This window comes from Nannobrachium achirus, assembly GCF_963921795.1.
Source record: "Nannobrachium achirus genome assembly, chromosome: 14".
Classification (NCBI taxonomy): domain Eukaryota; kingdom Metazoa; phylum Chordata; class Actinopteri; order Myctophiformes; family Myctophidae; genus Nannobrachium; species Nannobrachium achirus.
The window spans coordinates 52,268,018-52,282,043 of NC_137821.1; the positions used below are offsets into that span (position 1 = coordinate 52,268,018).

The 14,026-nt window shown below is 42.8% G+C and overlaps 1 protein-coding gene across 1 annotated transcript in view; it reads right to left on the bottom strand.

The window, feature by feature from the left end:
- Nucleotides 1–14,026, bottom strand: part of slc12a6 (solute carrier family 12 member 6) — a 104,665-nt gene that overhangs the window by 87,130 nt on the left and 3,509 nt on the right. The window contains exon 2 of the mRNA XM_080742202.1: nt 7,520–8,466. Coding sequence (XP_080598328.1) covers nt 7,520–7,727 — 208 coding nt within the window. The 5' untranslated portion in view covers nt 7,728–8,466. The remainder of the gene's footprint in view (nt 1–7,519; nt 8,467–14,026) is intronic.

Genomic DNA, 14,026 nt, shown 5'->3' on the forward strand with positions numbered 1-14,026 from the left:
GGGGCTTTGCTGTGCGGGCAGGGGTCTTCAACAGGGGGTCCGGGACCCCTAGGGGGTCCTCAGTGTTACTACAGGGGGTCTTTCAAATCTTTGAGTGATAGAAGGTTTTTTCTCCTTTTTTATATATATTAACCACTTGAACCCTAGTGTCCATATTCGGAGAACTATAGCCAACAAATAGCAGATCTATTTTCGGTAAAGTGGCTCTGTGTAGAGGGGAAAAAGAGTAGACTAAGTACAGAGTGAAAGGTCAAGTTTATTAAGAATTGACGGTTCAAGTGGTTAAATATCTGAAAACACAAATTTACATGAATCCAAAATACAGTGACGAGTGTGCTGTCGAACAATGAAAAGGTGGTGGGGGTCCCTGCTTCATCTCTCTCTCAACTAAGGGGTCCTTGGCCTGAAAACGTTGAAGACCCCTGCCGTACGGGCAGCACAGGCTCTCTGCACTGTGGAGTCTCTCAGTCACATGATGTGACTCCACACTCATCTAGAGCCGTCACTATTATGACATTTTACATGACGATTAATTGTCACTCAAATGATTGCGATTAACGATTTAATTGTGTTTTTTGTCGTTGACAATTACATTTCTGTTTGGCTTTTAAGCTTTGAAGTTGCACATGGCAGATATGACACATAACCTAAATACACAAATACCGGTAAATGACTGACATGGGCCTATTTGACAACTTTATACTTTAAAAAGATAGTCGAAATAGCCAATCTACAAGCTCACAACACGCATTGTGAGCTTGTAGATATGTTCTAAGATGTTTTTTAAACATGGAAACGATTATGACGATTAAGACAAAATAATTGCGATTATGTAAAATAATTGTGATTAGACGATTATGTAATGAATGTGACAGGCCTACACTCGTCCACAAGTGTCTATGGGGAGTTCAATGGCTATCTGTTTGTTGTGTGCTTGAGATAGACAAGACATAAATGACACATAGATACTAAGATTGATAAGATAGCGTAGCAGGTAGACAGACAGACAGGTAGTCAGGCTGACAGGAACACAGAAGGAGACAGACAGACCGACCGTAGGGATGGGACAATACGCGATATCATCGTTTCGTATCGTGGAGATTTAATTTATCGTCATATCATCCTCCGTCATGCACTGGGATCAATTCACCTATTATTTGCCGAGCTGCATATCCGGTGCCATTTAAACCCTCTATAATTGGTAAAAGGCACTTATAATATACGTACTTAAAACAGTCTTTTTTTCACTGTCTTTCAAATGTCTTTGCCAAAAAATTGTTGATCTACAAGTTCACAACGCGTCGCAACGTGACGCGTTGTGAGCTTTTAGATCTGCTATTTTTTGGCAGATGTTCCGCCCCAAGATAATGGATTTGGATTATCGCGATAATATCGTAAATCGCGTTTTCTTTTGTCACAATAATCGTGATATGAAATGTTCATATCGTCCCATCCCTAACCGACCGACAGACACACAGTGTGACAGACACAGATATCCAGATATATATGCTGACTATGATTGATAGACAAGAGCATAGCAGGTAGTCAGAAAGAAAGGTTGATGGCTAGCCAGCCAGCCAGCCAGATGAACTGACAGACAGACAGACAGACAGACAGACAGACAGACAGACAGACAGACAGACAGACAGACAGACAGTAATGAATAAAGAAGTAAGTACAAGGTAGTAAATGGTATAACACTGGCCGCTGATAAAACTACTACACCCACAGTTTTGGTAACCAGCCATGTCCTCACAACCCCAATATGAAACACTAAAGCATTTGGAATGGTTCTGCAAAGCATTCGTATGTTTTTGGAGCGGTGAAAGCGCTCCCAATAGACAGGTATGTCTGTGGCTGGCTGGCTGGCTGGCTATGTGGCTGGCTGGGTATGTCTGTAGCCTGGCAATACCTTGTGTGGCCACACAAGTTAAAGGAGGGGCGCTGTTGTGCAGGCAGGCAGGCAGGCAGGCACACACACACACACACACACACACACACACACACACACACACACACACACACACACTCACCACTCCACTTCGAACCGAGGTTTGATTTTTTTTTAACCACATGAATCCTAGTACAGGGGTCTTCAATGTTTTCAGGCCAAGGACCCCTTAGTCGAGAGAGAGATGAAGCAGGGACCCGCACAACCTTATCATAGATTCCATGTACCGTAGTTTAATTGTTTGACAGCACACACTCGTCAGTATATTTTGGATTCATGTCAATTTCAGTTATTTAACCACTATCAATACTTATCAATACTTAATTAACTTAGACCAAGGCACTCTGGAGGGACAGTTAAAAAGCCTTTATTTTAGGGCTAATGCATGGCAAGAATAAAAAAGAAATCACCTACGCGTTGCGGCACATAATGCCTTTTCAGGGTGACTAAACAAAAACTGAACAGACATGGCTTTTATAGGAAACAGGATATGACATCACAAGCTCATATGCAGGTTGACTGGGAGGCCAGAACCACACTTTTTGCTTAGTCACCCTGAAAAGGCATTATGTGCCGCAACGCGTAAGTTAATTTTTTATTCTTGCCATGCATTAGCCCCAAAATAAAGGCTTTTTTAACTGTCCCTCAAGAGTGCCTTGGTCTAACTTTTTTTGCCTCAATTTTGTCACCTGACTACAAAAGAGCACCTTTCGTGGGAGATTTTTACTCTAGTCTACAGCCAAACAGATGCAATCCTTACTCTCTGTTTTCTACTTAATTAACTTGACCTTTCACTCTGTACTTAGTCTGCTCTTTTCCCCCTCTACACCGAAACCTCATTGCTGAAAATAGCCGATCTACAAGCTTACAACGCCTCGCAGCGCTACAAGCTGTAGATCGGCTATTTTTGGCTAAAGTTCTCAGAATATGGACATAAAAATATGGATATAAAAAATGTTCTATCACACAAAGATTTGGAGGACCCCCTGTAGTAACTCTGGGGACCCCCTAGGGGTCCCGGACCCCCTGTTGAAGACCCCTGTCCTAGTGTGTGTCCTTATTCTGGACAAGTCATCATAAAAGGCAAACCATTTGGTGAAAATGGGAGACTATTCCCAGAGGACTCCACACAGTTTTAGCAACAAAAGCTGAGAGATTGGCCTCATGGATGCGTTAAGGGACTGTCTTTGCTGTTGTGTGTGTGTGCACATGTGTTCCTCTCTCCCCCGTCTGTGCAAATAATCCTGGCATTATTCGTAGTCCAATCAAAACCTGAATAGGATTACCCTGGGATGACTTCTATTTATGGAAGCTTATTACCAAACAGGCATTAGGTATCCCTAACTACTATGCAATTACTTAACTGGATAAGCGCAGCTAATACTGTTATATCTCTGCCTGGTCTCTGTTGAGCCCCCCCTGAGTCAGCATGGTGATTTTAACCCATTCAGAACGGGTACACATTATTTTATGCTTTAACTATTGAAAAATAGAAGATATACAAGCTCACAGCGCGGCACCGAGTGCCGCGCTGCGAGCTTGTAGATCTGCTATTTTTGAAAAATCGTGAAAATTAGAATCTAGACCCGATTCTATAAGTGTCTTTTGAATCCTTCTAAGGTTTTTTTTAAAAACCTATGTTTCTATGTCAGCTATCTGGCCAGCCATCGTCAAAGAAAAGGTCCTTTTCACTTAAATGGAGCTCAGTTAGTCTGTTCTTGAGAGACTACTATGTCAGTGGTTCTCAAACTTTTTCATGTGAAGGACCCCCAAAATGATATTTATTTGGACCATGGACCACCATCCCAAAATATTTAGTTCCAGGGACCACCCAGAAGCAAAATTTGACTTACAAACGTTCGCTTTGAAAATATATATATATATTCAAAGATTTGCACACATTTTCACGACTTTTTCAAAAATAGCAGATCTACAGCGATCTACAGCGCGGCACTCGGTGCCGCGCTGTGAGCTTGTATATCTGCTATTTTTCACTGGTTAAAGCATTCAATAATTCTAGGCCCTAAATGGGTTAACATTCCCGGTACACATGTGTAAAGTTGAGAGTTTAGGTCTGATGCAAGATATGAAAACGCTCAAACATTGAGACGTGTGGAAATGTTCTTTACGCTTCGGTGTATCTTTCAGCGGGGCAAACAGAAGATGGTTTGCCAGAATTCTCCTCCGACTCTGTGCCATTCATAAGTCTGATATCAGGGCATAAAGTCATATAAAATGTTGTTAAATAGTGTCATTTAGGTAGAGCAAGGGTCTTCAACATGGGGTCTGGGACCCCTAGGGGGTCCTCAGAGTTACTATAGGGGGTCCTCCAAATCATAGACACTTTTTTCTCCTTTGTTATATTAACCACTTGAACCCTAGTGTCCTTATTCTGAGAACTTTAGCCAAAAATAGCTGATCTACAAGCTCACAATGCCGAGGCATTGTGAGCTTGTAGATCAGAAAATGGAGTGAATATTTGTTGAAATGATAAAAACAAAATCGCTATGTGGATTACTAGTCTTGCATAGACGTCTCCTGCTAGACACTGCATTGTGCGGTGATGTGCGGTACGGACACAATGCGGTACGGGCCGGCGTGGCGCGGTCATAGCGATTTTGATTAGTATAATGAATAAGCTTCAACAAACTAGTTTACATGAACGATATCGATGTAACTAAGATATTCGATTGGGTACATACTGTATATTTTAAATGGGCAGAATTACAATTACAATACATTTATGTTGAGCCTATAGTTCCACAACCTCCTGGTCATTGCGAGTCACCCAAGATGCACTGCGCTCTCTCTTTCTCTGTCCTCTGCCTGTTTCAGAGGATTAAACTAATTAAAACATGTATTTTCGGGGGGAAACCCCTGTTTTGCAATGTAACTACTGTACTTTTTTGTTCCCCCACGTAGATGTTTTTCTTTTGGTACTTTAAATAGCAATAATGAGGCTATGAAAAATCTTTTTTTCCCCATTCACTTCCATTATAAAAATATTCTTCCCTGGCTTTGTTGTCCCACCTAGTAGTAACAGAGCGACATGGGGTGGGACTTGACAAAGAGTGAATTGCAGGAGGGGAGATGGAAATGTACGCAAATGCTAGAAACCTTGTGAGTCAAAAAAAATTCTCCCTTGGCCAGCCCTTGAGGAATGTTGTTTTCACTCAAACGCTGGATATGTGTCTTGATCCTATATGTCACACGTAAGCTGGCGTGAGCGAGCATACGCCCGTGGGAACCTGTCATAACTCCCAAATCCATGTGAGCACATGTGGGCAGGCTAATAAGACTGTACAAACAGACAACGGCTCTGTCTTACATGCACACAGCATACATGGCTGAATGGTTTGACACTTGAAATGTGGGAATTCGTGTATGTGCACGTTTTTACAGGTAGGCTATTTGGAAGTGTGTGTGCGCTTTGAGTGCATCTGTGTGTTCATGTGTGCACTGGACCACAAAGGAAATAAGCTTTTGAGCTCTAGCATGTAATGTATAATCCTTTATCATCCTTTAACCACATGAACCCTAGCGACCCTTTTCTGGGGGGGAACATTCTGTGAAGATAGCCGATCTACAAGCCCACAACGTGTCGCGCTGCAACGTGTAAGCTTTTACATGCTATGATTTTTGGCTAAGAGATTTGGTGTAGAGAAGGAAAAAAAGAGAGGGTCAAGTATTAAAGACATAGTGAAATAAAAAATATGTTTTTCACACTTTTAGAGCATATCTGTAGTGATAAAATGGCCAAACCTAACAGTAGATGGCAAAAAAAAGTGAAACGATCCTGTGTTTGTGTATTATAACAAGACAAAGTACAGCCCCTAAACAAAAATGTCATGCGTGATGAAGTACGTTAACGCTACTTAATACAAGGGTCTTCAACAGAGTTACTACAGGGGTCCTCCAAATATTTCTGTGATAAATAAAAAAAATACAATCTCCTTTTTAGCCAGATTCTTAACCAGATTCTGAGAACTTTAGCCATGAATAGATCGTCTATTTTCGGCAGAGAGGTTTGGTGTAGAGGGGGAAAGTATTGACAGTTCAAGTGGTTAAATATCTGAAAACACAAATTGACATGAATCCAAAATACACTGATGATCTTGCTGTCAAACGATGAAACTATATGGAATCTAAGACAAGGTACTGCTTCATCTCTCTCTCAACTAAGGGGTCCGTGGCCTGAAAACATTGAAGACAACTGACTTAACACTTATGTTGCAATGATTTTTTCTCTTCAATGTCTCGCGTTGCCATGGTTACCATAGACTTCCATGTAATTGTGCAATTGTGTAAAAAGTGCACGCCCCTGCCTAGATGATGCACCACGTGTGTAGATGCTGTTCACAGCTTTCAAACAAAAAAATCCGCTTGGAAATCCGTTCAGGCATTCATGATTTATCAGCCATTATGTTTTCTTCAGATGTAAACAAACATGGCTGCCATGTTTGAAAGAATGAGTTGGTATGGCGGTTAAACATGCAATTTTGCGATCGCGATCATGCCTAATAAATTTCTGGAGGTCCAAAAAAATGTTTTGAAAAAAAAAAAATTGAAAAAAGATTTTTCTTTTTTTTTTTCAAAAACGGCCCAAACTCGGGAAACTCGGGGTTGGCACAGCGGTAGTACCAATACAAACTCGGGAAACTCAGGGTTGGCACCATATGTGTTAATACTTCATGAGGTCAGAATCATTGACAGGTGCTTGTGTCAATCACACTTCAACTACTTCAACTTCAGCTACTCCCCGCGAGCTGCTGGTTCGCGTGGCTTCCCGCTTCCCCCTTCCCCCACCTCAGCATCGCTCGTTAGCCCGCCCATCTTTACATATTTTATGTCTTCAATAAGTTATGGCCTGCCTATTAGTGCACATATTAGTGCTCGTCAGGGTGGTGGGGTCCCCAGTTATAAAATATCGTCGTTGTCCGATGAAAACCTTGTATGTCCAAAACCGTTCGTTTTGCATTTATAATTTTTAAGAATGATTTAAACTAGTGAAAACAGCCGATCACCTCGCACCGCGAGGCGTTGTGTGCTTGTAGATCGGCTGTTTTCACTACCTTTGTGTGACGGCCTCAGGGGTTAAACCCAAAAGAAATCCCAAGACTGAAATGTATTTTCAGACCATATCCCAATATATGATTTTTGAAACGCCAATATGTGGGGTGTTTCCCTGAAGTTCTGAACTGCCTTCACTGAATGTGTGTGCGCCAATCCATGCTTAATTTTAATAATAGAAGTATCTTCTGAAGTCTGTTGTATTCTATGCTAGGCCTGGCCAATGCAAATACTAACATCTTGAAATTATAACTGCTTTTTAGCTATAGTTTATTGTTTTGCGGATCTGCACTGATCTCAGAAATAGCTCCTATGGAATCTTCAAGACTGAAATCAGTCCCCAGGACTGAGAACTTTAAGCATGGCTTTACTTTGCGAAAGAACCTACACACTTGAAACTTGGAGATACGAGGTTTCCACCCGACAACGACTATAACATTTTTCCGGGGCTCGCGGCCTGAAAAGGTTGAGAACCACCGGTTCTCAGGATGAACATACCTTGCTCCGTGCTGCTGCGGTCCCGGCCCGTCTCGTCCCCGCCGCCCGCCGTGGAGCCCTCGCTGAGCGGCTCGCTGCGGCCGACGCTCTCCCGCGAGCCGAAGCGCACGCCTTTAGTGGAGCGCAGGCTGATGTCGGGCGACGTGTCCGACACGCCGGGGAGGTCCTCCGCCTTGGTGGGCGTCACCGTGAACCGGACCGACGCCATGGCAGGTAAACGGGGAGGGGGTGGAGGTGTGTAGGATTACAGGGGTGAGGAGGGGGGGGAGATGGGAGAAGGAACGGGGTGTGTGTGACGTGACGGGGAGGCACTAGGCGACGCTGTACTGGGCCGATTCCCCGGCGACGATGGCGAGATGGTGGTGGCCGCTACTAGAAACTTCTACCTTGCAGACGCACTTCCCCATTGAACTGAACGGCTGTGCCTTTGGCAGGCATGTGGCTGAAACTGAATCTGTGTGTGTGTGTGTCACACTGTACTGTTATGTATCCTCGTTACCTGCTGCTGCTTCCAAGCGTGGCTGGTTTTAACTGTGATTATTATGCTCGTAACGTCAAAGAGACTCTCGTCATTGTCGTCGTGCGCAAATGACGTCCGCGAGGGGGCAGGTTTGACGTGAACGGACAGTGACGTTATCGTTATGTGATGATGCGATTAAGAAGGATGCGTTTAAGACAATTTCTCAGGGTCCTTGTAAACTTGTGGGCATGAATCATCCACTATTTCTTAATCTCAATCAGGTTGATCAAATCTAATTCAATTTGGTTATGCAGTTAGAGTTTTTAATCCTTGTTCATTCTTTCTGTGCTTGACGTTGCTGCTCTCTCTGTCGACGCGGATTCTGTGACTAAGGCTAGTGATCATGTCAGGCCCTTTTCTGTTCCCCCCCTGTCCCTTCTTCGCGTAAACAGGCTGGCGATAGATCAGTATTTCTAACGTGATGTCCCTGCGCGAGCCATGAGGAGAATGATGTGAGAAGAAAGGGAATGCAGTGAGTGAAAGGAGGTCAAGGAGGGGGGGGGGGGGGGGTGAAGGACAGACACAGAGGAAGAAAAACAGGATTCAGATTTCAAATGACAATGTTGATCTCATACATGTTTGTTTAGATGGTTAGCCCTGCATAACCCCATGTGTACAGTAGCTCAAGCATTTGTTTTGCATGAAAAACATTCCTTGGGCTAAGAAATGCCCCCTCCCCAAAACGATGGTTTAGTGATGATGAGTCATCACTTTTCAGAGTTTCGTGGGGTCCATATTTAGCCCAAGGAATGTTTTTTTTTTTGTGCAAAACAAATGCTTGCTATGGATTCAGAATAATACAAAACACCTAGTTAGACCCCTCACATCCCATTTTTTGGGGGTCATTTCTTCCTTTAAAGTATAGTAAGTGAATGAAACCCAAAGTTACCCCAGCAGTCAAAGATTCTCCTATGGATTTTGAATTTCAATCTTTGTTAGATATGTTACTAGACTTCTTTACGGACACATTGGTGAAGAAATCGTTTGGTAAGGAATTTATTCCCAGCTTTGACGGATATTCTGATAATATTCCCCGACTAATGGCCTGTATGAAGAATAAAAGGCAAGCGTCTACAACTGTCTAAATTTAGCTCACATGGGATAGAAAAAAGTTTAAAAAAATGCACCTCCTGTGCGAGCGTTGTCACGACTGACGATAATAAACCAGGACGATAAAAAAATGCAGCTACATCTTTTTCTCCACAAAACTTGGGGCCTTTCCAAACCCTAACCCTGGGCACATGTTCTATTAATAGCTGAAGGCAGGGTAAAACAATAACCTGTCTGCAGCATGGGTGAACCTGTGGGTCATGTTAATAATGCCTTGGAGGTGTAAAGTCAACTGACCAAAGAGAAACACCACCCCTCCCTCCCTCTCCCCCTCCTTCTCCCACTCCGTCCCCCGTGAGAAACCCACGGCTGGACGGAGCTGAGTTGTCGCTTTTGTGTGGGTTTGGTTCATAATTTAATTATTATATGAGAGAGCGGTTCCAACCGGTTGGGCCAGTGGCAGTGCTCGCTGCCATCCTCCCTTCCTCGCTAGCTCCCTCCATGCGGAGGCTAAACGCACTTCCTTGTGTTCATTCTGCCCCAGTCCGACACACCCACCCACCCACACACACACACACACACACACATACACGTTCTGGGCAGACTGTATGAAAATTAGGAGGTATAAGGTTCAGGTTTCGCAAGACCGGAGAGAGCTGCTGTAGGGCTAGTTGTCACGATTGCAAATTTGAGTTGACGATTAGTTGTCTCACAAATATATATATTTTTTTTGGCATTGAACATTTGCTTTTTAGGCTTTGTGGTCAATAAACCCCATTGGGTAGATATGAGGCCGAATATTCGGCACCGAAAATTTTCGGCCGAAAATGGCTAAAAATGCATTTTCGGTTTTCGGCTGGATAGCTTTTAAAACCGAATAGTTGAGCACCGAATAGTGTGAAGGACAGGACCGCAGTCCATGTCCGGACCGCGGCACATTTCTGAGAAATCTCCGCACAGTTGTATCTGACGATCGGACTGACTGTGTGTGATGTGTGTTTGTGTGTGCGTGGGTGTGTATGTGCTGATTGTGCTCATTCGCTCAAACACATACACAGGCTCACAAGACACACCCCTACGCCAATTTGCAAGCCCACAAAGCGTCGCGGGTGCAACGTGCTGTGGGCTTGTAGATCAAAGGTTTTCCTTCCCTCCGAGTCTCCGACGCAGTCTGCTCTCCATGCTGCTCCCCCCCCTCCCCTCTCCTCTCCTCTCCACACACTCATGCCGCTCGCTGCCTTAAAAAAGTTGCTAAAACCTCTTGGAAACCATTGCTCCCACTGGATTAATAACTTAGAGATCTTCTACCTTTGGCTGTTCAATTGGAGAGGACAACAGCAACACATTAATATCCACGATGTAAGGCTCCAACTGCTTGCATTAGACGAGAAATGGTCGCGAAACTCGCGATGCGTGATCATGCGTCTTTAACAATGTGATGTGTCGTCGCATATTATTGCCAGCTATCCTAGGCTGTGTTAGGTTAATAACTATGACTCGTTGACCCTGATTTGACTGGTCATTTGACATAGTCAATCAGCACAGTCAGTCTGGCTTGTGCAGTACGTGTGTCAACTAACTGAATGTCAAGTAATCCTCTCCCCCTCACGCTAAGTTCCACTTTATTTTCCATTCTGAACGACAAGCCTAATATTGCATTTATGCTCTTTAGTTTCCAATAATTAAACTATAAGCCAGTGTTTTATTGCTACACAATAAATGTAAATAATGTAGCCTACTCTACATGCATAAATAATTATCCATTCATCCATCCATCCATCTTCAACCGCTTATCCAGCATCAGGTAGCAGGGGTAACAGTTCCAACTGAGATTTCCAAAGTTCCAAATAATAATAATAATAATTAAAATAAACAATTCTAATGATTATAATAAACATACATACATACAGTACATACTGTATAAATGTATCCGCCTTATTTCGCCTTCGCCTTTTTTTCGGACCTGGACCTGTTTCAAAAAAATATTTCTGGACCTTCAAGATTTGTATTTGAGGACCCCTGGGCCCTAGATCATTTTGCAACATACAGTATGTGCATTTGTTGTTGAAGGCCTGGCTGTTACAGCCCTTGTGTTTACAATAGTATTTTGTTGTAGGCCTAGATCATTCTGCAGTTTTAAGCACCTTGTTCTGATGCACTTTTATCTCTGTAGGATACTACAGAAATAGTTGCACTATTTTGACTTTGTTTTATGCTAACATTGCAAAGAGAAAATATTTGATTTTGTTATGTGTGCATTCAAAAGTGAGAAATAAATGTTTTATGGAACCATATGGTGATTATTATTTAAGTTAGGGTTTGCCATAATCAGGTAGCTTTACAACAAAGGTACAGCAATGGTACAAACATTTATTATACAAAATAAATTATATACATGTATTATTCGGCTATTCGGTATTCGGTATTCGGTGGAATGTTTCCAGTATTCGGTATTCGGTTTCGGCCAAGAATTTTGCTTTCGGCCCATCCCTACTCATATACAAAGACAATTACTGACTGAAAAAACAATAACATGGAAACGATATTAAGATAATTGCGATTATCTCAATTAATTGCGATTAGACGATTATGTAATAGCTATGACAGGCCTAGGGCGGTGATCTAATTTTTTCACGTCGAACTTCAACGCCATTGTTGTTATTTGTTGTTGTTGCGCGTCTTGTTTGCCGCCAACTTCCACACCTCAGTTTGTGTGTGTGTGTGTTTGTGGAGTAGCCTAGTTCCTACAGACGATGCCTGCGTCGCTTTCTCCCTTTTATGCAAATATAAAAAGACACCACTGTTTGGCACAGAGCCTGGACTAAGAGCAGATAGTCTGGGCTATCTGTTTGCTGAGCCTAGTTGGACAGCTGCTCAAAGGCTAGTTGTCTAGTTCAGTGGTTTTCAACCTGTGGGTCAAATTATTTGGGTGGGGTCCCCAGATGATTTGGGTGGGGTCCCCAGATGATTGACATAATGTGCAACATTGTTTTCTCACTCAACAGTAAACAAACCAACATACAGTTGAAGTGTATAGAGGGTATCTGCACATTTCTAAAGTGACAATTAGAGGACTTTTTAATACCTCTAAAATTAATCATTGGCCAAATTGTCAAATATTAGGGGCAGAAATTGTGAGAATAGCCGATCTACATGCTCACAAGTCGTTGTGAGCATGTAGATCTGCTATTTTCACAATAGAACCATGTTATACAAAATGTAATGCCTCAACTCTTAGTGCTCGTCAGGGTGGGGGGGTCCCCGGTTAAAATATGATTATTTTGGGGGCCGCGGCCTGAAAAGGTTGAGGACCACTGGTCTAGTTCTCCGACCCTCTTGAAAATGGTCATTATTATATGCACTTGCCTGATGCTCCCAAGGGGACAGAGTAGCAGCCACTCAGCCAGTGCCAAAGGTTACTCTAAATGGCCTGGAGTTGTTGTGGTGCGTGAATAAAATGGCGTTTTAATCAGTCTGATGTTAGAGTATCTTATATTTACAATTGGCTTAACGCCGCATCCCACTTCCAAGCCCGTCCACGCCCACTCTGCATCCACTCCAACTCTACTTCGACTCAACGGTAGGGAGAAGAACGTACGTTGTAGGGAGAGCGTAAGGAATACCGCCCACAACCCTATGCAGCCGTCCGCTCATTCGCTAGAGAGCGAGAGAGAGAGAGAGAGAGAGAGAGAGAGAGTCTCAGGTTACAAGAGGGAAGGGGGGGGCCGCTGCACAGGGGGGGAGAGAGAGAGAGAGAGAGAGAGAGAGTCTCAATCGCTAGGATCAGGGGCGTCACTTGGGTGTCCCTCTGCTCTCAAGACAAGTAGGAATAGGGAAGAAATAGCCAACCAGCAACCAAGCTTTTCTTCTGGAATTAACAAACTAGAATCCACTGTTACTGGGCTAGCTAGCCGAGAGCCTGTAGCTAGCTAGCCGAGAGCCTGTATCTTACAAGAAGTTCGCGGCCCTTCGGGCCACTCACCTCTAGAGTTCACAGCAAGATACTGTCTGTCTGTCTGTCTGTCTGTCTGTGTGTGTGTCTGTGTGTGTGTGTGTGTGTGTGTGTGTGTGTGTGTGTGTGTGTGTGTGTGTGTGTGTGTGTGTGTGTGTGTGTGTGTGTGTGTGTGTGTGTGTGTTGCTAAAATGAAAACATTGAAATAATGAAAATAAAACATTGGCAGGCCTATTATAGTAACAATAATAACACAATTAGGCCAAAACTTTTTATTATTCAAAAAACTTTTTTTTGTTTTCAAAAAAAAAATTTTTTTCAAAAAAAAAAAAAAAAAAAAAAAGAAATTAACTTTTTTTTTTAATTAAAAAAAAAAAAAAACGGGCGTGGACTCTAGATGTGAGCGGCCCGAAGGGCCGCGAACCTCTAGTGTTAATACAATGTAACTAGCACATCTGCAGTGCTGGGAGGTTATTGCTGCTATTCTGTGATTGTTCTCCTTTTTATCGCTTTATTTTATTGTTTGTCATTATTGCTGTTACAAAGTCTGAATCAGAATCATCTACATATATTGTCTCATGACACGTGTACAAGGCAGGCGTAAAGAAAGAAGTAGGTACAAACAATTCCGTCCACACTCTGTCGTTTTGTAGTTTTCGCGATAAGAGAGGATAATGCAGAAATCTAATGAAAGATACTGTATATATACATGCAGTATATCGTTGTTGGCGGGTCCAAACCGTTTGTTTTGTATATTTAAAACTGATTTAGAATAGTGAAAATAGCGGATGATGAAACAGGGCTTTACTTTACGAGAAGAAAAAAAACACACAAATTTGAAACTTGGAGATACAAGGTTTCTGCTTTACAGTGACGATATACAGGTAGCATGTGTAGTAGCAGGGATGTACATGATGTTTACAGCATGTGTGTCTTACGCAGGTGTGTATGCATAGCATCACACAAGTGCGTATGATGTTGATGT